General features: G+C 48.7%; 1 protein-coding gene across 1 annotated transcript in view; it reads right to left on the reverse strand.

Annotated features, from left to right (window-relative positions):
• Window positions 1–19,640: 19,640 nt before the first annotated feature.
• Window positions 19,641–26,555, reverse strand: part of LOC147115483 (extracellular calcium-sensing receptor-like) — a 45,871-nt gene continuing 38,956 nt past the window's right edge. Inside the window, exons 6-7 of the mRNA XM_085989594.1 lie at window positions 22,270–22,393; window positions 19,641–20,557 (exon numbers count right to left, since the gene is read on the reverse strand). Of these exons, the coding sequence (XP_085845720.1) occupies window positions 19,641–20,557; window positions 22,270–22,393 (1,041 nt within the window). The remainder of the gene's footprint in view (window positions 20,558–22,269; window positions 22,394–26,555) is intronic.

The raw sequence follows: 26,555 nt of genomic DNA on the forward strand, positions 1-26,555 counted from the left end.
CAGGAGTGCCCTTTAATTTGCGCTCCCCGTGGCCCGCATCGGCTGAGCAACGTTCCACTCAACAGTCGTTAGGGCTGCCCGACGCACAATGGGGCGGCGCGAGTGAAGTTCCGGTTCCGGGCGCACAAAGGGCGTTGCACGACGAAATGACATCATGATCTGCGCGCGCAGATGAGCGCGCGCAATTACTTTGCGCTGGCGCTAAATGTCTACTGAAGTTGGGGCGAGGCGCAGATCGCGCTGCGCCCGGGCGCTAAGCGCCTAGCGCTCGAGATCTACTCCTCCTAAGGCGCTAACGGCTGGCGCAGCCAACTGAATTTCTAGGCCATTCTGTTTTCCTATTCTTTCTACCAAAGTGAATAACCTCACATTTCCCCATATTATAATCCATCTGCTACCCTATTGCCCACTCACTTAGCCTGTCTACATCCCTTTGCAGGCTCTTTTTGTCCTCCTCAAACTAAACAGACTAGATGCTGGAAGGCTGTTCCCGATGGCGTGGGAGTCCAGAACCAGGGGTCACAGTCTAAGGATAAGGGGTAAGGCATTTAGGACAGAGATGAGGAGGAATTTCTTCACCCAGAGAGTGGTGAACCTGTGGAATTCCCTACCACAGAAGACAGTTGAGGACAATTCATTCAATATATTCAAGAAGGAGTTAGATATATTTCTTAAGGCTAAAAGGATCAAGGGATATGGGGAGAAGGCAGGGACAGGGTACTGAGTTTGGATGATCAGCCATGATCGCATTGAATGGCGGAGCAGGCTCGAGGGGCTGAATGGCCTACTCCCGCTCCTATCTTCTATGTTTCTATGTTTCTATGTAAACCTTACTTTCACACTAGCTTTGTATCATTAGCAAATTTTGATCAATTGTACTCGGTCCTTTCATCTAAGTCATTAATATAGATTGTAAGTAGCTCAGGCCCAAGCACTGATCCTTGCGACACCCCACTAGTTGTAGCCTGCCAACCTGAAAATGACCCCTTTATCCCTACTCTCTGTTTTCTGTACATTAACCAATCCTCTATCCATGGTAATAGTTACCCCCAACCCCATGAGCCCTTAACTTGTGTAACAACCTTTTATTTAGAACCTGAAGGTAGTTGCAAATGCATCAGCCTTGTCTTTTGCACTCACATGCTGGGCTCACATCATTGAAAATGGGGATGTTCATGGAGCCTCCTCCTCCCGTTAGTTGTTTAATTGTCCACCACCATTTATGACTGGATGTGGCAGGACTGCAGAGGCTTTGATCTGATCCATTGGTTGTGGGATCGCTTAGCTCTAGCTATAGCATGTTGCTTCTGCTGTTTAGTATACACATAGTCCAGTCTTATAGCTTCACCAGGTTGGCACCTCATTTTGAGGTACACCTGGTGCTGCTGCTGGCATGCTCTTCTATACTCATTGAACCAGTGTTGGTCCCCTGGCTTGATGGTAATGGTAGAGTGAGGGATACGCCGGGCCATGAGTTTACAGATTGTGGTGAAATATAATTCTGCTGCTGCTTCTGATGGCCCACAGTGCTTTATGGATGCCCAGTTTTGAGCTGCTAGATCTGCTCTGAATCTATCCCATTTAGCACGGTGGTAGTGCCACACAACACGATGGAGGGTGTCCTCAGTGTGAAGATGGGACTATGCCTCCACAAAGCCTGTATGGTTGTCGTTTCTACCAATACTGTCATGGACAAGTAGATTGGTGAAGATGAGGTCAAGTAGGTTTTTCCCTCATGTTGGTTCTCTCACCACCTGCCACAGGCCCAGTCTGGCGGCTATGTCCTTCAAGACCCGGCCAGCTCGGTCAGTAGTGGTGCTACTGAGCCACTCTTGGTGATGGACATTGAAGTCCCACACCCAGAGAAAATTCTGTGCCCTTACTACCCTCAGTGCTTCTTCCAAGTGGTGTTCAACAGCAGGGAGTACTGATTCATCAGCTGAGAGAGGGCAGTAGCTGGTTATCAGCATGAGGTATCCTTGCCCATGTTTGACCTGAGGCCATGAGATTTCATTGAGTCCAAAATCAATGTTGAGGACTCCCAGGACAACTCCCTCTCTCCCTACGCTGCCACCTCAGGTAGGTCTGTCCTGCCGATTGGACAGGCCATACCCAGGGATGGTGATGGAGTGCTCTGGGATATTGCCAAAGAATCATAGAATGGTTACAGCACAGAAGATGGCCTTTCGGCCCATTGAGCCCATGCCAGCTCTCTGCAAGAGAACTTCAGCTAGTCCCACTCCCCTGCTCTTTCCCCGTAGCCCTGCAATTTTTTTCCTTCAGTTACTTATCCAATTCCCTTTTGAAAGCCACGATTGAATCTGCCTCCGCCACCCTCTCAGGCAGTGCATTCCTGATCATAACCACTCGCTGCATAAAAAAGTTTTTCCTCATGTCACCTTTGGTTCTGCCAATCACCTTAAATCTGTGTCCTCTGGTTCTCGACCCTTCCGCCAATGGGCACAGTTTCTCTCTACTCTGTCTAGACCCCTCATGATTTTGAACACCTCTATCAAATCTCCTCTCAACCTTCTCTGCTCGAAGGAGAACAACCCCAGCTTCTCTAGTCTATCCACGTACTTGAAGTCCCTCATCCTTGGAACCATTCTTGTAAATCTTTTCTGCACCCTCTCTAAGGCCTTCACATCTTTCCTAAAGTGCAGTGCCCAGAATTGGACACAATACTCCAGTTGAGGTCGGACCAGAGTTTTATAAAGGTTCATCATTACTTCTTTGCTTTTGTACGCTATGGCTCTATTTATGAAGCCCAGGATCCCATATGCTTTTTTAACCACTTTCTCAATCTGCCCTGCCACCTTCAACGATTTGTGCACATATACCCCCAAGTCTCTCTATTCATGCACCCCCTTTAGAATTGTAACATTTAGTCTATATTGCCTCTCCTCATTCTTCCTACCAAAATGTATCACTTCTCACTTTTTTGCATTAAATTTTACATTAGATTGTTAAATGACACACTAGAGTGTCAGCCGGTGGCTCAGTTGGTAGCACCCTTGCCTCTGAGTCAGAAGGTTGCTGGTTCGAGTCCCACTCCAGAGACATGAGCATAAAAATCTAGGCTGACACTCCAGTGCAATACTGAGGGAGTGCTAGATAACAACAGAAAATGCTGGAAAAACTCAGCAGGTCAGGCAACATCCGTGGAGAGAAATTTGAGTTGACGTTTCGGGTTGGACCCTTCTTCAAAACTGGAAAGAAAAGAAACTAGATCGGAGGCAGGGCTGCGATCGGACAAAAGAATAAAAGAAACAAAAGAAGTAAAAGAGATTAGAAGCTAGACGAGATGGTAATAGGCTGGGATTAGGTGTAAAGTGTACTGGCAGGGCAAAAGATAGCTGCCAGGTGTGAGAGAGAAACAAAAGGAAAGGGGGGGGGGGGGGGGAAAGGAGTGGAACAATTACAAGAGAAAATGAAATGGGGGCCGAGCTTATGATCTGAAATTGTTGAACTCGATATTGAGACCGGAAGGCTGCAGACTGCCTAATCGGACAGGCAGTCTGCAGCCTCCGGTCTCAATATCGAGTTCAACAATTTCAGATCATAAGCTCGGCCCCCATTTCATTTTCTCTTGTAATTGTTCCGCTCCTTTTCCCCCCCCCCTTTCCTTTTGTTTCTCTCTCACACCTGGCAGCTATCTTTTGCCCTGCCAGTACACTTTACACCTAATCCCAGCCTATTACCATCTCGTCTAGCTTCTAATCTCTTTTACTTCTTTTGTTTCTTTTATTCTTTTGTCCGATCGCAGCCCTGCCTCCGATCTAGTTTCTTTTCTTTCCAGTTTTGAAGAAGGGTCCAACCCGAAACGTCAACTCAAATTTCTCTCCACGGATGTTGCCTGACCTGCTGAGTTTTTCCAGCATTTTCTGTTGTTATCTCGGATTTCCAACATCTGCAGTATTTTGCTATCGTACTGAGGGAGTGATGCACTGTCATAGGTGCCATCTTTTGGATGAGATGTTAAACTGATGCCCCGTCTGCTCTCTTAGGCAGATGTAAAAGATCCATGGCACTTTTTCAAAGAAGAACAGGGGAATTATCCCCAGTGTCCTGCCAATATTTATCCCTCAATCAACATAATAAAAACTGATAATCTGGTCATTATCATACTGCTGTTTATGGGAGCTTGCTGTGAGGAAATTGGCTGCCACGTTTCCTACATTACAACAGTGACTACACTTCAAAAAGAAAGTACTTCATTGGTTGTAAAGCACTTTGGGACATCCGGTAGTTGTGAAAGGCACTATATAAATGCAAGTTTTTCTTTTTTCTTTATCTTCCAAGTGTCCGTCCATTCCACCAGCCTGTCTATGTGCTCCTGAGGTCTATCACTATCCTCCTCACTGTTCACTATTCTTCCAAACTTTGTGTCATCTACAAATTTTGAAATTGTTCTCTGTACTCCCAAGTCCAAATCATTAATATATATATATATAAAGAAAAGCAGTGGTCCTAGTACCAACCCCTGAGGAACACCACTGTCATGGGATAAAGGGGAAAGTATTGGCGTGGATAGGGAACTGGCTGTCAGATAGAAAACAGAGAGTTGGAATAAACGGCTCATTTTCTGAATGGCAGGCAGTAACAAGTGGGGTACCACAGGGATCTGTCCTGGGCCCCCAGCTGTTCACAATTTACATTAATGACCTGGATCAGGGAGTCAGATGCAGCATTTCCAAATTTGCAGACGACACTAAACTAGGAGGGGGGGTGGGCTCAGAGGAAGAGACCAGGAAGCTCCAGAGCGATTTGGACAGACTGGGCGATTGGGCGGATAAATGGCAGATGCACTATAATGTGGACAAGTGCGAAGTTATCCACCTTGGGTGCAGGAACGGGAGGGCAAATTATTATTTAAATGGCAATAGATTGGGAGAGGGGGAAGTACAGAGAGACCTGGGTGTTCTTGTACACCAGTCACTGAAGGCGAGCATGCAGGTGCAACAGGCGGTCAAGAAGGCAAACGGTATGCTGGCCTTCATAGCAAAAGGGTTAGAATACAGGAACAGGGATACCTTGCTGCAGCTGTACAGGGCACTGGTGAGACCACACCTCGAGTACTGTGTACAGTTTTGGTCGCCTCATCTGAGGAAGGATGTTCTTGCCATGGAGGGGGTGCAGCGGCGATTCACCAGGCTGATACCAGGAATGGCGGGAATGACCTATGAGGAGAGACTATGCAGTTTAGGGATGTACACACTGGAGTTTAGAAGATTGAGAGGGGACCTCATAGAAGTGTATAAAATTCTGACAGGTCTAGACAGACTGGATGCAGAAGGAATGTTTCCCTTGGCGGGTGAGAACAGAACTAGAGGACATAATTTAAGGATAAGGGCTAAACCATTTAGGACAGAGATGAGGGGGAATTTCTTCACTCAGAGAGTGGTGAACCTGTGGAACTCATTGCCACAGAGGGCAGTGTACGCCAGCTCATTAAATATATTTAAGAGGGAATTAGATATATTTCTACGGGCAAAAGGGGTTAAGGGTTACGGAGAGAAGGCGGGGACGGGATACTGAATTAAAGGATCAGCCATGATCTCATCGAATGGCGGAGCAGGCACGAAGGGCCGAATGGCCTACTCCTGCTCCTATCTTCTATGTATCTATGTATCTATGTATACCTTCCTTCAGTCCAAAAAATCAACCGTTTACCACTACTCTCTGTTTCCTGTCACTTAGCCAATTTCATATCCGTGCTGCCACCTTCCCTTCTATTCCATGGGCTTCAACTTTGCTGGCAAGCCTATTATGTTGCACTTCATCAAAAGTCTTTTGGATGTCCATGTACACTACATCAACTGCATTGCCCTCATCATCCCTCTCTACCTTATCAAAAAACTCAATCAAGTTAGTTAAACACAATTTGCCTTTAACAAATCCGTGCTGGCTTTCCTTAATTAATCCACACTTATCCAAGTGACTGCTAACTTTGTCCCAGATTATCGTTTCTAAAAGCTTCCCCGCAACCGAGATTAAACTGACTGGCCTGGATTGCTGGGTTTATCCTTACAACCTTTTTTGAACAATAATTGGTAGATTATTGTTGAAAAGACTGATAGATATAATTCTGTGAGTATGAATATGACAGTCTGTTGCTTGACTAGTCTGTGGAACAGCTCGCCCAAGTTTGGCACAAAGTCCCCAGCTGTTTGTGAGGAGGACTTTGCCGGGTTGACTGGGCTGGGTGGGCCTTTGTTGTGTCTGAATCTGATGCCTAGGTTGAAGCCGAGTGGTCCGTCCAGTTTTATTCTTATAATGTAGCGGTTCGTGTAGATCGCCACTAAATAAGAGAGTTTGACTTCGACGAACTATAAATAAGTTGTTTATTTACAGGAACAGACTAATTACATCAGGTAAGATAGCAGGTAAGATGGCTGACTGTAGGAGCACCGTGGTGTAGGTCTTGTCCCAGCGGGGACTCCACGAGGACTGAGTTCGCAGTCCTGTGGGGAGCGTGATGACATCATCACGCTCGCGTGCGCTTAGGCGGTCACGTGACCTGCGCCATTGTGTCGGTGCCTCTTCCTGGTATGGAGGCTGGCCATTGAGACTGAGGTCGCGAGGCCGGGCTGTGCCGGTGCTTGCCGCGGGAGCGGAGGATCGCTTCGCTCCCGCCGGCTGGCCGATGCTGCTGAAGACGCTAGGCCGGGCTGTGCCAGCAGCCGTCCTGGAAGGCCGAGTCGGGCCGGCGGCCGCCGCACGCACGTCACGTCGTACGTGATGTGACGTCAACACGTTAGGGTGCCTCTTAAAGGGGCAACGGCCCCAACAGGTAAGTTAAAGGGGTAACAGCCCCAAAAGGTAAGTTAAACATACAGTAAGGTAAGTTAAAGGGAATTATGTGTCTCAATGTAAGGGACAACCAGTGGTACCGCCACACAGGCCCCCCCAGAATTCACTTTAACGAAAGTCCAAGGATGAGATGGTCTGACGAGCTGGTGGTCACGGCGGTCATGCTGTCTCGACTTGGTAGGCAAGATATGAAGATGCTGCTCGTGAGCGGATCCTTACGCGCGTCGTGGCGAATAAAACGTATCCGTCAGGCGAAGGACCGTGGAGACGTGCGAAACAGCAGGCCTTGTCAGAGTGACGGGCAGGTTGGGCGGGCGCGGGCGATGTCTCCATTGATGTTGAAACAAGTCCTTGTTCCGACGAAATCTGCAGGAACGCCGACGGGCGATCCAGGAGGACTTGACTGGTGAGGTCAGTGAACTTGCCGACAGGTGAGCGAACCCTTCGGGAGGCTGGAATGCACGGAACGGTGCGTGCCATAGTGCTACGATGATAACACAATGGAGGGTGAAGAGTTGCTGCGTTGATCAGTGATCGGTGAGGCTAGCAACTTTCACGTGGCTGATCGCGGCCGCAGGATGCCCGTTGGACCCGTCCTCGATGTGTGCAGCTTCAGTAGACGTTTGCGTTTGTTAAAGGGAAAACTGGAGAAAGGGCGGCAACACTTGTAACAGTTGTAGATTTAGGAGAAAACAGCCGGGAGGGCGGCACGCTTTTTGTTCACGCCGAATCGTGTAGTAGGTAACATAACCAGCAGGCTGAAGGGCTGGTGCGTCGTCGGCGGGGAAGGAGTTGTCGGTGTTCACGAGGGATGGGTTCTCGTGGTTCGCGAGGGATGGGTCCTCGTGCGCGAGGAGTGTGTCCTCGTGTTTTGCGGGGGTGAGTCCTCGTGGTATCCCCGCAGGGCGCGCTCCGATTTTGTGGGCCCGAACATGCTGTACCCCGTGCTTGGAGAGATGTATACTTGCTGTCGCTGTGGACATAGAGGCGGACGATCTGTGTGGCGGTAGAAGAGTCGAATACGGAGACCGTGAGCACGTGCGTGGTCTGTGCCGCATCGATGTTCTTGGCGAACAGGACTTCTGCCTTCATAAAGCACGAGGGAGACCGTGGCTCCCTGGATTGCGGTAGCGACAGCAGAACGGCTGATGCTTCCATAGCGTGCTTCATTTGTGAAAGACGTTCACAAACCCACCAATTGTAGCGCTGGTGGATGACGGTTGCCGTTGGTCGTGCTCTACCTCTGTGAAATCGTTCGTGAACAACGGGCTCACCTCCAAGCTGCGCTTCCGTTGCGAAGACGTTCGCAAAGACGGGGTCGCTTGTGGTGGAATCGGTGTTAGGCGGTTGCTGTTCCGTGGTTGTTCGTCGGTTGTGCGTTGGTCGTCTTGAGTGAAGACAAGGTTCAGGCGTGCGTTGCTACCGTGAAAATCGTTCACGGATACGGGTTCACCAATTGTAGCGTTGGAATTGATGAGCTCCCGTACTCAAGTCGTTGGGTCACCAAAGTAGCGGTTCGTGTAGATCGCCACTAAATAAGAGAGTTTCACTTCGACGAACTATAAATAAGTTGTTTATTTACAGGAACAGACTAATTATATCAGGTAAGATAGCAGGTAAGATGGCTGACTGTAGGAGCACCGTGGTGTAGGTCTTGTCCCAGCGGGGACTCCACGAGGACTGAGTTCGCAGTCCTGTGGGGAGCGTGATGACGTCATCACGCTCACGTGCGCTTAGGCGGTCACGTGACCAGCGCCGTTGCTTCGGTGCCTCTTCCCGGTATGGAGGCTGGCCGTTGAGACCGAGGTCGGGCTGTGCCGGTGCTTGCCGCAGGAGCGGAGGATCGCTTCGCTCCCGCCGGCTGGCCGATGCGGCCGAAGACACTAGGCCGGGCTGTGCCAGCAGCCGTCCTGGAAGGCCGAGTCAGGCCAGCGGCCACCACACGCACGTCATGTCGTACGTGATGTGACGTCAACACGTTAGGGTGCCTCTTAAAGGGGCAATGGCCCCAACAGGTAAGTTAAAGGGGCAACAGCCCCAAAAGGTAAGTTAAACATACAGTAAGGTAAGTTAAAGGGAATTATGTGTCTCAATGTAAGGGACAACCAGTGGTACCACCACAATACTTTTTTGCAGTGGTTTGGCACAACTGAGTGGCTTGCTAGGCCATAATTTATTGCGGAATAGGATATGGGCAGAAGAGTTTTGGATAAAGTGAAGTTTACAAAAACTAGAAGGACAGCCAGGAGGGCAATGAGTCTGGAGATGACAGAGGCATGGATGAGGGTTTCTGCCGCATATGGACTGAGAAAGGGGTGGAGGCAAATGATGTTACATAGCAAGTAGGTTTTTTTGTGATGGAGAGGATTTGGGGTCGGAAGCTCAACTCGAGGTTCAAGTAGAACGGAGTTTGTGATGGGGGGTGGGGATGAAATGTTGACTTTGGTTTTCCTTATGTTCAGCTGCAGGAAATTGTGGCTCATGCAAGACTGGTTTTTAGTCAGGTTGTCTGACAACACAGTGGAAGTGGAGGGGATCAATAAAGGTAGTGGAGAGGTAAGCTGTGTGTCATCAGCATTGTAAGCACACTGGGTTCGGTACCCTGGCAAGAACCTTTACCAAGGGCATCAGATGAATCCTTAACCTTAATACAAAAAGAAAATACTGCAGATGCTGGAAATCTGAAATAAAAACAGAAAATGCTGGAAATACTCAGCAGGTCAGGCAGCATCTGTGAAGAGAGAAACAGAGTTAACGTTTCAGGTCAATGGCCTTTCGTCAGAACTGGAAGAAAGCAGGAAATGGAACAGATTTTTAAGCAAGTGTAGGGGCTGGGAAATGGGGGAGGGGATGAAAGAACAAAAGGGAAGGCCTGTGATAGGCTGGAAGGCAGGAGAGATTAAGAGACATTGAGAGACATTAAGAGATATTCAAGGCAAAAGGAGATTGTAATGGGACAGGTTAAGAAACAAAGGATGGCTCTAGATGAAGTGTAAATTATGCTGGCAGAATGAGAGACAGCTGCCCTGTGGAAGAGAAGAACAGAGCAAAAGTGTGGATAAAAAATATATATATATGTTATGATCTGAAAGCGGGTGAGCGGGAGAAGCAGGCCACCACATGTGGAGCCGAGCCAGCAACAGTGAGGAGGAGGCAGCGGTGACGAGGAGGACGGAACGGCTGAGGGACATCGTGCTCCCACTGCCACTGGATGCCAAAGAATTGACTTTCTGAACACGGCGCTGTAAGAATAGCTGACGTGTCCCCTCGGGGAGTAAGCATTCCATTGTACTTGTACTTGTACTGGTTACATATGGCAAATAAAATTGAATTGAATTGAATTGAAATTGTTGAATTCTATGTTGAGTCCAGAAGGCTGTAAAGTGCCTAATCGAAAGATGAGGTGCTGTTCCTCGAGCTTACGCTGAGCTTCCATGGAACAATGCAAGAGGCCGGGGACAGTGAGGTCTGAGTGGGAATGGAGCAGTGAATTAAAGTGACAGGCCACCGGAAGCTTGGGGTCACACTTACGGACAGAACGGAGGTGTCCCGCAAAGCGGTCACCCAATCTACGTTTGGTCTCCCCAATGTAGAGGAGACCACATCGTGAGCAGCAAATAGAGTATACTAAATTGCAAGAAGTACAAGTAAATCGCTGTATCACCTGGAAGGAGTGTTTCAAGGCCCTGGACAGTGGGAAGTGGGGAGGTATCTCCTGTGCTTGCACAGGAAGGTGTGGGGCAAAGGGGAAGGGGTGTTGGGGGCGATAGAGGAGTGGACTAGGGTGTCGCGGAGTGAGCAGTCCCTACGGAATGCTGAAAGGGCAGGTGAGGGGAAGATGCATTTGGTGGTGGGATCACGCTGGAGGTGGCGGAAATGGCAGAGGATGATACGTTGAATGTGACGGCTGGTGGGGTGAAAGGTGAGGACAAGGGGAACTCTATCATGGTTCCGGGAGGGAGCGGCAGGGCTGAGGGCAGAAGTGTGGGAGATAGAACGGACATGGTTAAGGGCCATGTCAACCACTGCAGAGGGGAATCCTCGGTTGAGGAAAAAGGAAGACATGTCGGAAGCACTGGTATGTGCTTAATCCTTAACCTTACCTCTTTATCTGGGGTTTACCATCCAATCTATGCCTAAGAATGAATGATCCCTAAATTTGGTTGACTGAACCAAGTAGTTCAGATTATATTAACGTTTATACTACCAACCTACTCATTAGGATATGCACAAGGTACTAAGTGAATGAATTAACCTCTTCTTGTCAAATCATCAAAGAAGAAGCCAGCCAACAAGTCATGAACTAATAATAATTTATTAATCTCAAAATCATAATTCACAGCACGTAATCTTAAACATTTAGAATGCAAATAATTAGTAGATATAGTTAGCTAATGAAGTGAATAACAGAGATTGCAAGGACAGCTCAGTTATGTCACAGTAATTCAGCATTAACTGCTTGTTGATTATAACTTTACAATTGAGCTTACTATCTGAGGTTGGTGAGACTATTTAGGATTAGTCTCCTTAGATAGCTGATAAAGTGGCAGCATTAGATAGCCAGTCTATAGGATAGATGACAGTCTATATGCTTGTAGTCAGAGGTGTTTCCAGAACTTAGACAACCTCGCTCTTAGGCTGGCGTAGTTGAGCTGGTTGTCTTACCTTCTTCTACGATGATGGTGTTAGCCTTCTGGTAATGCCCGAATGATAAACCTCTGTCTGTAGATGTGATTTCCATTCCTCTTGGATCCATGGCTCCTGGGTAAATCCACTTTACACGTTGGTAGATGTATCTGGACAAGTTGGCTTAAATCTCGCCTCCCTTGGTCTTAGAGAAATTTGCACAGCTAAATGACACACATATAGCTCCCTATATCTGGCTGGTACAGATGTACAATTTTAACTCCTGTAACCCCTCTCTGTCTATCAGAAATGCACTTTCTGCCTTTTACAGAGACACCCATCTAAATACACTAGACAAAGAACACATACTAGAAGAATACTAAAAGAACAAGAACTAAAAACTAACTGAAACTGCTTTAATGTCAAAAACACCATCTTATGTATCTTTGATTTTCAAAGAAACCTCCTCGATTTTATTGACCAATCCGAGTGACATGTGTTAGATGAGTTCACCCCTTTTGGTGTAATTGCCTCAAACAGCCAAGTTGCTACCCCTAAGTGACCTAACGAGCATCCTGCAGGGTCATGGCCTTGATGCTCATGTCCTTTAATACTGGTAAGGAATGTTTTGTTTATATATGCCTTCGTGGCATAACTGGTATTTGCCCTTTCCTTTCTCAGCATTCAATCTAACAACTGACTCCATTTTAGGGACAAATTTAAGTTAAAATTTTGAGGACACATATAAAGCAATTTTAGGTCATTTCTCCTACAGCATACATATGGAAGTTTACCCCATGTCTTTGGATGATGTCCCCAAGGGACAGCATGCAAATGACAGAAAGGAAGGGGCTGAGGATAGATCCTTGGGGAAACTCAGGAGGTAATGGTTTGGAGACAAGAGAAGTTGTTACTGGAGATGCTCTGGCTACAATCAGGTAGGTAAGAGTTGAACTAAGCAAGGGTAGTCAATGGAGGAGAGGTTGGATTTGAGAGAATAGATGGAGAGAAACTATTTCCTCTGGTTGGCGACGGATTGTGTGGTTGACTGTGTAAGGCTACAGAGGGGTCTCTGAGGATGAGGCATGGCAATGTACCACAGTCACAGAGGATGTCATTTGTGACCTTGGTTAGGACGTTTTGATGCTGTGGCAAGGGTGGAAACCTAATTGGAGAGATTCAAGCAGGAAATTGATGGAAAGATGTACAAGGATTTGTGAGACAACAACTCATTCAAGGACTCTGGAGAGGAAAGGGAGATAGGAGATAGAGTGATAGTTTGCAAGGACAGAGGGGTCGAGAGTGGGGTTTTGAGAAGGAGCATATGGTGGAGAGTTTGAAAGAGAGGAGGACAGTATCTGAAAAGCGGGAACCATTTACAATGTCAGCAGTGGTAGGGACACTATAATTGACCATGGTGTTGCAGGACTAGGCAGGTGAAAAAATTAGGCAAAGTTCCAAATCATTCTTAAGTGACATCAAGGGGACTTCAAGGGTTAAGTTATGAGGAGAGGTTACACAAATTAGGGTTGTATTCCCTAAAATTTGGAAGGTTAAGGGGTGATCTGATTGAAGCTTTCAAGATATTAAGGGGTAGATAGAGAGAAGCTATTTCTGCTGGTTGGTGATTCTAGGACTAGGGGGCATAGTCTAAAAATTAGAGGCAGACCTTTCAGGAGTGAAATTTCTAAACACAAAGTGTGCTAATAGTTTGGAACTCTCTTCCGCATATGGCAATTGATGCTAGATCAATTGTTAAGTTTAACTCTGAGATTGATAGCTTTTTGTTAACCAAAGGTATTAAGGGATATGGGGCAAAGGCAAGTATATGAAGTTAGGTCACAGATCAGCCATGATCTCAGTGAATGGTGGAGCAGGCTTGAGGGGCTGAATCATCTGTACCTGTTCCTATGTTCCTATGACCCCAGCTAGAAAGTGTGCGTGTGTGGACATCACGGAGCGATAGGATCTGGCTTAGCTTTAATGCCCCCCTCCCTCATGGCCCAAGGATTATCTGGAATCTACAGCACAGAAACTGGCCAGTCAACCCAACTGGTCTATTCCAGCGTGTATACTCCACACAAGCCTCTTCCTACTATAATTATCTCTCCCCATCCTGCTCCAATACCTCTCTATTCCCTTCGCTCCTGCACACAAGAGCTTGCACATAATCACTGTTCGGATTTGCACAGGAAGAAAGGACACTTATGTATGGTACCAGAGTGCACCCAGTATCTATGGAGCTGCACCCCAGAATAAGCATCCTCAAGTGAAAATTGGCAAAGAGAAAAACATTCAGAAAAGAGAACTTGGAAATTTACCTTAAAAGGGACTTTTGCCAGTTGATAACCTAAATAACAAAGACCCTTAAATTTTTTAATCTTTTTTGAAACCATTCTATCAAGGCACCATAACTTCAAAACAGTGATATACAATATGTACCATTCTAGATAGTACATTCAAAACGAGTGTCCCGAGATCCACCGTAACTATTGGCACACTCTTCCAGGCAGCACCTGCAAATTTTGACAAACCCCCAGTGATCCCTTCCAAATATTGATGTACTTCTGCGGACCCTCCGCAGATACTGGTGCACCTCCAAGGACCTTTATCAATTATTGGCACACTCTGTGGGACCCCTGCAAATAGTAATGCACTCTTGCAGATGCTTACCTTAATGACAGAAAGAGTGTCAAATTTCATTACTGCCAAAAATGTCCAACAGAAACAATAAACTATTAAGTCAACATATACAGATATCAGATCACCTCACAGATCCTTTACGGACCAGATAGAGTCCAGGCGAGACTATGAATCCATGCTTAGGGATTTGGCTCTTTTCTCATTACAGAAGGACAAACTAGTTACTAAAATAATAGAGAAAGCAATTGAACAGAATGGAGAGCAAACATATAGGTGCAAGAATCATAAGAGAGAGGAAATTTCACAACATAGAATTGGGTAAAGGGGAAATGATGTATGACAATTTTTGGGGTGCAGGCTTGATGGACCAATTGGTCTTTTCCTGCCCATCAATTTCGTATGTTGTATGTTCATGTGACTGAAATATCTGCTAATGCTGTGCTGGACTTGACTGTATAAGGTTGCATGTTAGGGTTAAACTATCTGTTAATATTGGGATAAGAATTCATCTGATTGCTATTTTTAGAAAATCGGTGGACAGGTTCTTAGAGAATGGGGCCAATTGTCCTGTACTTGCAGTTGGGGATAATGGATTGCCTGGGTGCAGAGAATACAGGAACATCAGATTGAGAGGAGCGCACGCCCCTAACGGTAGATTATTTTGGTCATTAATTGAAATGGGAAGGACAAATCAGGTAGTCTCCCTTAAGAGCCTGTACTGCTCCTCGCCCAATTTTCCTATACTGGCTGTGCCCAAGTGATTCAATAGCTTCCAGAGCAGGAGCAAGACAAATTGTCCCAATGTGCTTACGATATTAGTAGAGAAACCAAACAGAGGACTTTTCACCAATGGCTTTACAACATCACGACACAGAGCAACCAGAGGCATTCTTACCCCACTGCCTTGCTGTCCCATGATAGATGGTCATCTTAAATTAATCACAATCTGTGCTTCACAAAAGGCCCACAATATATAGCAGCGAAAACAATGCATTTCTATGCACTATGTGTAATAGAATCATATACCCATTCTTTGGAAACAAATTTGCAATTTTGCTACACAATCTACATCCCCCAACTCTCTTGCAGAGTGTGTAATATTGTATGAAACATCTAACTTAGATTCAATGAAGTAAGGAGGAACTTGGCCTAGAAATTCAGTATAGCCACTTTTGGGGCGGTAAAGTTGGGCAGCCGCTAAAGTTTGCGCCCGCCGGCAAGTGGAGGCCACTTCGCCGATATTCAGTAGCTTTGGCCAAGGAGTTTGCTCGAGCGCTAAAACTGGCGATGCACGGCTATCTTTCGGCGCTAAGCCGGCGGTGCAGACTGATACCGCCGAGGCCGGGCGCAGCGCAGGTGCGGTCATGTTTTGATTGACAGCGGACACCCTGGCGCCGGCCAGCTGTTAAAGGGGGAAGGGTCGACTTGGTCTGCTGCCACGCCCTGGATACTGCAGCCCTCCAGCTAGGCCTAAACACTGCCGCTGGAGAGAAATAGCGCCAGGAAGGATGCAGAGGGCCCGTGAGCGAGCGCAGCGCTTCTCTGCCCATGATTTAAAGGTGCTGGTTAGGGCTTTGGAGAGGAGACGCCATATCTTGTTCCCGAACAGTGGCAAGAAGCCTGCCACCAGGGTGTACAGGAGAGCCTGGAGGGATATCGCCCAGAGGGTCACAGCCACCTGCGATGTCCCCAGGACTGGTGTCCAATGCCGGAAAAAGTTTAACGACCTCACTCGGATTGTCAGGGTGAGTACCCTTTCCAGTGTCCTCCTCATCCTTGCATGTGCACCTCACATTATGGGCAAAGGGACCTCAAAGCCCTAATGGCCAGCCATCATCCAGCAGCTATGGCACTGTCATGAACATCAATTGCACTTTCTGCACTTTACACACTGGCCAAGCTATTCGACCATGGGAGGCAGTGCACACAACAACAGGGCACCACACTGGCCAAGCTATTCGACCATGGGAGGCAGTGCACACAACAACAGGGCACCACACTGTACTTAGAGGCCGTCCTTTCTCTTGCAGGCCAAGCTGGCCCAGAATCTGAAGAGCCGGACTGTCACCGGGGGAGGCCGTCCCCAGTTCCAGCAGCTCAGTGACCTGGAGGAGCGTGTGGGTCGACTCATGGGTGGCCGCCTGATTGGCCCCGTTGCATGTGGAGATGCCGACCCTGTGCTGGGCCCCAATGGTAAGGACATGACCTTTTGGACCTCTCTCGTTCCCCTTGCGCTTCAGATCTACATCCTTTGCCACTGTCCGACCAATGCGCAGAATGCCACCACTCATGCCTCCCTCGCTGATGCCCTGTCCTCACTCTAAAGCTACTCTTGTGCCTTCCTGCTTTCAGCTGGTGAGGAGGAGGTCCCTGAGGCTGCGACTGACAGTCCCTCGGAAGAGGAGGACGAGGAGGAGCAAGAGGAAGGTGGCCCATCGGGGGAACCCTCATCCGCGCCAGGGGATGGCAATGGAGGGGACACGTCTTCCCTGGAGGAGAGCCAGGGGGAAGTGTTGCAGGGGGGTGTAGCTCCTGTGCCCAGTGGCGTCCAGCCACGCGGGAAGGGTCGGGCAGCTCGGCTGCCTTCTCCCCAGAGGGGGGAAGTGTTGCAGGGGAGTGTAGTTGCTGGGCCCAGTGGCGTCCAGCCACGCGGGAAGGGTCGGGCAGCTCGGCGGCCTTCTCCCCAGAGGGAGAGTCCGGCCTCCAGTCCGGAGACGGTCCTCGCCCAGGAGGTGTGCCTCCTTGATCAAATGTCCGCAGACTCGGATCGTCGGCACACCGAGTTCATGGGGGTTGTGGCACGGTTGCCTGAGGCCATCGAGTCCCTGGCTCATAGTGTGTCCAATTTCGGGGCCTCACAGGCCAGGGGTTTTGAACAACTCGCGGCAGCACAGGCCAGGGGTCTCGAACAATTCGGGGCAGCACAGGACGCGAGTCAGGCCGAATTGAGGGCAGCACAGGACGCGAGTCGGGCCGAATTCAGGGCAGCACAGGACGCGAGTCGGGACGACTTCAGGGCAGCACAGGCAGCGAGTGGACAGTTGATCAGTGGAGCCGTGCAGTCACTGGCTGGTCTGATGCGGGCACAGACCAGGGCAGTACGGGCACTCACTGCTGCCACACTCGCTGTGTCAGCCAGGCATCGCCAGGGCACCCGCCGCACTGCAGCAGCACAGCGGTCTGGCCTTCAGCAGATTGCTGCGCTTGCTGCAGTGCCAGCCCGGCCGAGTGCCAGTGTCTCAGGTGAGCAGCGAGCGCCTGGCATCAGCCAGCTTGCCCCCATTGCTGCAGCCGCCACTGCCACTCCCCCAGCGAAGCTGCCACGAGCTGCTGGAGAGACTGATGCTGGCCAGCCACAGCTGCAGCAGTCAGCAGCCGGCCCCTCGAGGGCCAGAGCTCGTCTAGGCCGACCCCCAAGGGCATCTGCCGTCACGCAATGTGCCCCTCAGGAGCCTTCCCCCAGCCTTGCAGCACCCACAGGGCCCAGGTTGAGGTGGAGCAGCAGGTCGGCCAGGGGCCGGAAAAGGCTGGACAAGGACTCGCCCTCTCGGCACGCAAAGTAGAGTGTGTTGCCAAATGTTTTTTTATATGGGGGTGGTTGTGTTGTCTATGGGGGGGGTTGTTTTGGTAAGGCCGAGGATGAAGGCCATTTGGATGCAAAACTTTTGTTATTCCTCCCCAGGTTGTGGGAGTGAGTCATGTGTTTGACTGTTTTTTGGGGGTGTTGTCTGTTTTTGGGTTTCATGTGGGAAGGGCCCTGAGTTTGTTCAATAAAGCTTTTCCTTTATTCAGCTTGTCCATGTGTGATGTTTGAAGTGGTTGTTGCGTTAACCAGCTGAGGGCTTGCGGAGCGGCTGCATTCATGTCCCTTCATTGCCACAAGCCATTCCCTGACAGGGGGCCTAGAAGTGTCGTTCAATAAGCCGGCGACGGACGGCCCTTGGACCTTGTGGCTCCCTCCTGGGCTGGTACTCCTCCTCCTCCTCCTCCTCCTCATGGTCCTCCTGCTCCTCCTCCTGAGGTGGTGGTCCAACGTGAGGTGGCAGTGCCTGAGTCCTGCGGATAGCCAGGTTGTGCAGCATGCAGCAAACGACGACGAACTGGGAGACTCTATCCGGCGAATACTGCAGAGATCCGCCGGAGCGATCCAGGCAGCGGAACCGTTGCTTGAGGATGCCAATCGTTTACTCTATGATGTTCCTTGTGGCTTGATGGCTTTCGTTGTATGCCTCCTCAGCAGGGGTCCTGGGCACGCGGAGCGGGGTCATGAGCCATGTACACAAAGGATAGCCTTTGTCCCCGATAAGCCATCCTCTTGGGGGAGGCTGTGCCTGGAACATGTCAGCCACAGTAGTCTGGCGCAGGATAAATGCATTGTGGCTGCTTCCTGGAAAGCGGGTATTGACAGCTAGGATGCGCTGCCTGTGGTCACACACCAGCTGTACATTGAGGGAATGGTAGCCCTTCCGGTTGTGGTAATCCTCGGCATTGTCGATAGGTGCCCGCAAAGCCACATGCGTGCAGTCAATGGCGCCCTGCACCATGGGGAAGTCGGCGATCCTCGCAAATCCGACTGCACGCTGCTCCTGCCTCTCTAGGGTCATGGGGAAGGAGATGAATTGGTGTCTCCTTGTGAAAAGGGCATCGGTGACCTGCCGGATGCAGCGATGCACGGCGAACTGGGATATGTTAGCTATGTCCCCAGCAGCGGCTTGGAAGGAGCCGCTTGCATAAAAGTTCAGAGCCACCGTGACCTTCACTTCCACCGACAGAGACGTCCTGCACATCAGCTGTGGACGCAGATCTCTGTGAAGCAGCTGGCAGATCTCTGCAACCACCTCCCTTCTGAAGCGCAGCCTCTTAACACACTGCGCGGCAGTCATGGCGAGATAGGACACCTGCTGGCGGTATTCCCTGAGTGGGTAAGGCCTACGTTGCCGACGCCTGATGCCCCCTCTGTGTCTAGGCATGGCTGCCCCTCTCACACAGCGTCTGCGAGCCCTTCGCACATAATGCTGGAACTGAGGGTTGGAACCCCATGCAGCCCCCATAATATACTTGCAAACAATGAAATCACAATGAGGCAAATTTCCAAGCTCTGGCCAGAAGCCAAAAATACCTCTCCTATGTTGGGCCAAATCAGTAAGGTCTCTTCCTTGGTCTCTGTCCAGAAATCCGTTGCACAAAAGTCATTGCAGCAAAATGGCTGGCCTTTATAGTTCAGTGTAAGTGCCCTTTAATTAGCGCTCCCCGAAGCCCACAGGGCCTCTGCTGCGTTCCACTTCACAGTTCTTAACACCGCCATGCCCACATTGGGCGGGCGCGACTGAAGTTCCGGTTTGGGGCGCACAAAGGGCGTTGCACGACGAAATGACGTCATAAGTTGCGCGCGCAGCTGAGCACGCGCAAACACTTTGCGCCGGCGCTAAATGTCTACTGAAGTTGGGCGTAGGCGCAGATCGTCCTGCGCCCGGCCGCTAAGTGCCTAGCGCTCGAGATCTACTCCTCCTAAGGCGCTAACGGCTGGCGAACGCAACTGAATTTCTAGGCCCTTGAACTTAAATGGATTTTTTGGGACAAGCTTTGCCCATAAGATGTTTCTTTGTGTTTTGTTCTGGCTTTAACAGGATTATGTAACATTTTGGAGCAAAAATGCAGATGAGCAGACCAAAGCTCGATGCCAAAATGGCAAAGATCTCGACAGCGACGCTGTATTTTCCAGGTGAACTGACATAGGCTGGGATAAAAGTCAACCAAACAGCACAGAAGATCAGCATGCTAAAGGTGATGAATTTAGCCTCGTTGAAATTATCCGGCAGCTTTCGAGCTAAAAATGCAAGAACAAAGCTCATGCAGGACAGAAAGCCGATATAACCCAGTACACAGCAAAAGGCAATCACTGAGCCTAAATCACACTCAAAAATAATCTTCTCTTTGTAATATTTGGTCTGCTTTACTGGAGATGGTGACGACACAAGAAGCCACACCACACAGATTACAACTTGGACCACTGTGCAGGTCAGGACGCTGAGGATTTGCTGCAGAGTTCCGAACCATTTCATCATGTTGTTGCTCGGGAGAGTGGCTTTAAACGCCATCAGCACAACTAGGGTTTTGGCCAACACGCAGGAGATGCAGAGAACAAAACTGACACCAAAGAGCGTGTGCCTCAGCATGCAGGACCATACTGACGGCTGGCCAATGAAAGTCAGCGAGCACAGGAAACACAACATCAACGAAAAGAGAAGAAGGAAACTGAGTTCGGAATTGTTGGCTCGAACGATGGGAGTCTTCCTGTAATACCAGAGGACCCCTGCGACAGCCACTGTGCTGGCCGTTCCCATCAAGGACACAGTCGTCAGTGTGATTCCCATGCCGTCTTCAAATGAGAGGAACTCAATTTCTTTTGGGATGCATTCGTTTCTTTGTAGGTTGGACCAGTCTTCCAGTGCACATGGAATACAGTTTAGTGAATCTGAGATAATTTGGAAAAAAATCATTCATTTACAGCTTGCAATCCACAACCTAACACATGCATTTTAACATTTCTCTGATTTAATTTTTTTGGATGCAGCTCAGCCCAATAGAATAAGTTGAGTCCATTTTTGGTGAATGATTAGCTTTAACAAGTGAATGATGTTAGTGCTGGGAAATACAACACTATTCTTTTTCAAGCGCTCAGTTTCAGCATCAAGTTCTCCCAGGTCAGGTACGGCACAGAATAAAGCTCCCTTTGTCTTGACCCAATGCCAATTATGTACCCACATTATTGCATGGAAACATCTTGCGTTTTCTGTGTTTGTGGCATCTCTGGATAAATTGCTATTTTAGCGTCAATTTGAGCCAAATTAGGGAGAGTGTGCAGGACAGTAAACACATGCCCACTAGGAATATGTCTAAGCTACCCACTGAGAGAAAAAAACTTTTATCCCACAAGCCTAGACTTGACTCAAACCCTGGTTTTAAATAGCATTGTGCTGCACACTGCATAATATTATTTAAAATGGAATTGGTTAAGTATTTGAAGATGAAGAATATGAAAGGATATAGGCAATGGAATTAGAATGCTCAGCTTCACTTGAAGCACACAAGTTGTGTGGACCTGGGCTACGAGTATAGATGGGTTATCAAACTACAAACACCATCACAGCTGACTCTAACCTGGCCCTCAACAGGCATCCACATGTGTGAACTTCTAACATGGGTGGTTGGGTTGTGATTATGACCAGGAGCGATTACCAGCTGCCTCTCTCTTAGCTTGAATATGCTGAGGCTAACAGTAGCACCCTTGTTGCTGCCCTGACTGGGATAAGCTAACTCAGCAAGGGTCAAACTCCAGACTCCAGTCTATATGGTTCAGTGCCATGCATTTATCCATTGCATCATAGTTAGATGCATAGAATCATACAGCAGAGAAAGAGGTCATTCGTCCCATCGTGCCTGTGTCAACTCTTTGAAAGAGCTATCCAATTAGTCCCACTCCCCCTGCCCTCTCCCCAAATTTCTCCTTTTCAATGATATACCCAATTCCCTTTTGAAAGTTACTATTGAATATAGAAACATAGAAACATAGAAGATAGGAGCAGGAGTAGGCCATTCGGCCCTTCGAGCCTGCTCCGCCATTCAATGAGATCATGGCTGATCATTCAAATTCAGTACCCTGTCCCTGCCTTCTCCCCATATCCCTTGATCCCTTTAGCCTTAAGAAATATATCCAACTCCTTTTTGAATATATTTAATGAACTGGCCTCCACTGTCCTCTGTGTCAGAGAATTCCACAGGTTCACCACTCTCTGGGTGAAGAAATTCCTCCTCATTTCAGTCCTAAATGGCTTACCCCTTATCCTTAGACTATGACCCCTGGTTCTGGACTCCCCGGCCATCGGAAACATCCTTCCTGCATCTAGTCTGTCCAGGCCTGACAGAATTTTATAGGTTTCGATGAGATCCCCTCTCAATCTTCTAAACTCCAGTGAGTATAAGCCCAATCGACACAATCTCTCCGCATACGTCATTCCTGCCATCCCAGGTATCAGCCTGGTGAATATGCTCCCAGCGCCCTTTCAGGCAGCGCATTTCAGGTCACAACAACTCGCTAAGTAAAAAAATTCTACTCATCTCCCCTCTTATCCAATGAATTGACACGAAAATGCTTTTGAAGCTTACTCATAAGGTAAATATATATACCTATTTCATTGCTGATTTCACCATCGGCGCATGGTAGACAGTCAAAGCAGCAGATCTGTTCCCCGTTTCGAATTGCTTTCCTTGCTCCAGGAAGGCAACTTTTACTGCATAATGACTCTGGGGCCTGATATATTAATGAAAAAGAACAAAGTGCGTGTATAATTTCACAACAGTTTATAACACGAGGAACTGATTAAATTCCAGCAAACAAACGTGAGGGACAATTTCCTCTGGTCGCGATATGTTACCGTCATTGTAAGATAGCAGCCATATTTCCTAGGTTTGCTATATCTTGCAAAATTGTAAAAAAAATCAGACTATGATTTCACTGGCAACAGAGATCTGAAGAAATGCTCCCACTATAGTCACTACTGGTTACAGTTTCCGTTTTGGGCGCAATCGGGAAATTGCTTAAAATTGCGCTGGTTAGCTTACCGCTAAAATAAATTTGCATAATCACAAACATAAAACCGTCTATGAACCAGCGCAATCGGGCAATGTAATAGCACATAATTGTTTCTTTGTTTTTCTTTCCATTAAAAGTAGCCCTTGATATATTTAAGAGTGGTAACCTGGTGGAGTTATATTAATACAGCTGAAAATAGGTTTATCATAAAAATTAAGCATTTTTAATATGAGTGTCCAGATCTCCGCTTGTGAGTAATCTGGTTTAAAATCACTGAAAAAAACTATACTAAACCATTTAACAGTTTCATTAGTGTACACTAGTCAGTCTTTTTAGTAAATTAAATATTTATTGATATTAAAAGTCTTTTAATGTGCCTACTTTATAAAGCATTGGTTAGGCCACAACTGGAGTATTGCGTCCAGTTCTGGTCACCACACTTTAGGAAGGATGTGAAGGCCCTTGAGAGGGTGCAGAGGAGATTTACTAGAATGGTTCCAGGGATGGAGGATCTTAGCTATGAGGACAGGTTGGAGAAGCTGGATTTGTTTTCAGTAGAGCAAAGGAGGTTGCGGGGTGATTTGATAGAGGTGTACAAGATTATGACGGGTTTGGATAGGCTGGACAGGGAAAGGCTGTTCCCACTAGTTGATGAGGGGACACAGATTTAAGTTTTGGGCAAGAGATAAAGGGGGGATGTGAGGAAAAACTTTCTTGCACAGCGAGTGGTGAGGACCTGGAACTCGCTGCCAATGGAAGTGGTGGAAGCGGACACACTCAATGTTTTCAAGGGGAGACTGGATAGGCACTTGAGGGAAATAAATTTGCAGGGCTACAGGGATAGAGCGGGGGAATGGGACTGACTGGATTGCTCTACAGAGAGCTGGCATGGACTCGATGGGACAAATGGCCTCCTTCTGTGTCGTTATGACTCTATGGCCTAGAAATTCACTTTGGGGCGGCCAGCTCGCTCGCGCCCAAAAGTTAGCGCTGGGCGGGGAGCCATTAGCGATCATCAGATATTCAGTGTTTGCGCCCCAATTCGGAACCGGGCGCTATACCAGGGTGTGCCCGCCTCCGCTTGGGGCGCTGACACTGAATTTCAGTGCTCTTGGCGCCGCTGCGCCAGCCGCTGCGGAGCGGCAGGCTGCGGTACTGCAGGCCTCCTCCTTCTCTTAAGGGGGAGCTGCCTGCAATGGGGAGATCGCCGCTGGAGAGTGCTGGCAAATGAGCCCGGCACCACGGAGAAGTGCCGGGTTCGCGGAAAGCAGCCGGCAATGCCGCGGGGGGGGTGGTGGAGGAGGCTGGGGAAGGAGGTGCGGGCAGGCGGCCGACAAAAAAGCGGCCGGCCGCACCTTCCCCTTTAAAGCGCCCCACTAAGGCTACAGCACGGCCCCGTTTTCTGGTCGCTGTTTGCGGCCGCTACTAAATATGGGGATCGGGCCGGTTTCGGGGCGGAACCGGGGCACTGCGCACACCGATGACGTCATCGGTGCCGGCGCAGCGCTAACGGCTACCGCCGCCAATACCGCTGCGCTGAATATCAGCGCAAACTCATTTTTGGCACAGAAGCCCTCTTTAGGCGGTAACTGGCCGCAAAGCTGGCAGCGCCTTAATGAATTTCTAGACCTATGACTCTATGACTAGTGCCTGTGCGCCTAAGAAGCTGAACACAATTTGAAGAGCCTTCCCAAACCAACGCAATTGGCGAAGCCTCGCAATTTTGACCTGGGGGGGCATGGACAGTTTTGTGGGCGGAGCCTGATTTGGGTGAAACGAACCTTGAACTAAAATATCATGGAAAACACGAGCGTAAGTGATTTTAGGTGTAACCCACTTACATTTAAAATTCCTCAATCTTTTGTGCTGGTTCGACCGATTCTGCCAGGATTACACTGATATAACTAGTGGAAATAAGCAAACACTCCTCCCCAACATTACCGACACGGAGCAACCAGAGCAGATTGTCCCCAATGCATATTACAAAAGTCATTAAGTGTCATTCATATTTTTGTAACAGTTCATTCTAGAGATTATACTTGTATCATAATAAACATTAGAGGTGATCGAGTTGCTTGCATATATATCTCAACGAGAAATTGCCCAATCAGTTTTTAAAGTCAGTACATTCTAGGTCACCGAAAGACTGTCTGACAAGCTTAACTTGTAGAGCTAATAGAATCAAAATTACCCCTGCTGCTGCTGGAAAACATACTTTGGATTCTAGACCTGATGAAAATCTCACTGTGGCCGGAATTTCGCCAACCTGGGCGGCTTCATGGCAGGAGAGGGCGATGGCGGGGGGGCGACCCCGCTGCTGCATTGATCCCACTGAAAAGAAAGATCTTCCCATAATGGGCCTTGTAAAGCCCGTCCTGCGCGTTTCCCGGCCCAATTAAAAGGTGCACGTCTGGTGACATCAGCGGATGATGCAATTTTTGCTGATATATTTAAAGGAGCCATCGCCCCATTTGCTGTCAGTTGTAATTACACAGAATTCAGTGCTAGGACTGTCTGTAGGTGTGAACAATGTGCTCCCAATGCCAAAGAGCTGTGCCTCGGATCAGTGATGAGTCCCTCCATCATCTTGTGGAGGTTCTCCAACTGACGGTAGGAAGAGGTCTCCCCAGGAGACGAAGGCAGCGTGGCTTCAGATTGCGCAGGAGGTGATAGGCATGCCAGTGGTCATTGGGACCTGGGTGCAGTGCCGCAAGAGGCTTAATGATTTTCTATGATCAGTAAAAGTGAGTATGAACCCACACTTAACTTGATGCTGCAGTGCCTGTCCTCACTTCCCCAACACTCTGCACTGCCATCCCTACTCCTACACAAAGTTACTCACCCCAACATCTGTTGGACCTTCATCCATCCCTCTCTCTCTATCTACATTATCAGGTCCCCATCTTACTATGCACCCCTCACACTCAGCCTCAATGTAATGCAAAGACATCAACAACACAAAGGAATCTACTTGGTATTGGCACCCCACTGCATCATTTTTTTTCAATTAGTTTATGGGATGTGGGCGTCGCTGGCAAGGCCAGCGTTTATTGTTCATTCCCTAATTGCCCTTGAGAAGGTGGTGGTGAGCCGCCTTCTTGAACCGCTGCAGTCCATGTGGTGAAGGTACTCCCACAGTGCTGTTAGGGAGGGAGTTCCAGGATTTTGACCCAGCGACGATGAACGATCGGTGATATACTTCTAAGTCAGGATGGTGTGTGACTTGGAGGGGAACTTGGAGGTGGTAGTGTTCCCATGCGCCTGCTGCCCTTTTCCTTCTAGGTGGAAGAGGTTGCGGGTTTGGGAAGTGCTGCCAAAGAAGCCTTGGCGAGTTGCTGCAGCGCATCTTGTAGATGGTACACACTGCAGCCACGGTGCGCTGGTGGTGGAGGGAGTAAATGTTTGAGCTGGTGCATGGGGTGCCAATCAAGTGGGCTGCTTTGTCCTCGATGATGTCGAGCTTCTTGAGTATTGTTGGAGCTGCACTCATCCAGGCAAGTGGAGAGTAATCTATCACATGCCTTACTTGTGCCTTGTAGATGGTGGAAAGGCTTTGGGGAAGTCAAGAGGTGAGACACTTGCCACGGAATACCTAGCCTCTGACCTGCTCTTGTTGCCACAGTATTTATGTGGCTGGTCCAGTTAAATTTCTGGTCAATGGTTACCTCCAGGATGTTGATGGTGGGGAAATCGGCGATGGTAATGCCGGTGAATGTCAAGGGGCGATGGTTAGACTCTCGCTTGTTGGAGATAGTCATTGCCTGTCACATGTGTGGCGCGAATGTTACCTGCCACTTATCAGCCCAAGCCTGAACATCGTACAGGTCTTCTTGCATGTGGGCATGGACTGCTTCATTATCTGAGGATTTGTGAATGGCGC

This window comes from Somniosus microcephalus, chromosome 6, assembly GCF_052327205.1.
Source record: "Somniosus microcephalus isolate GS21.2 chromosome 6, FLI_Smic_1.0, whole genome shotgun sequence".
NCBI classification, from domain to species: domain Eukaryota; kingdom Metazoa; phylum Chordata; class Chondrichthyes; order Squaliformes; family Somniosidae; genus Somniosus; species Somniosus microcephalus.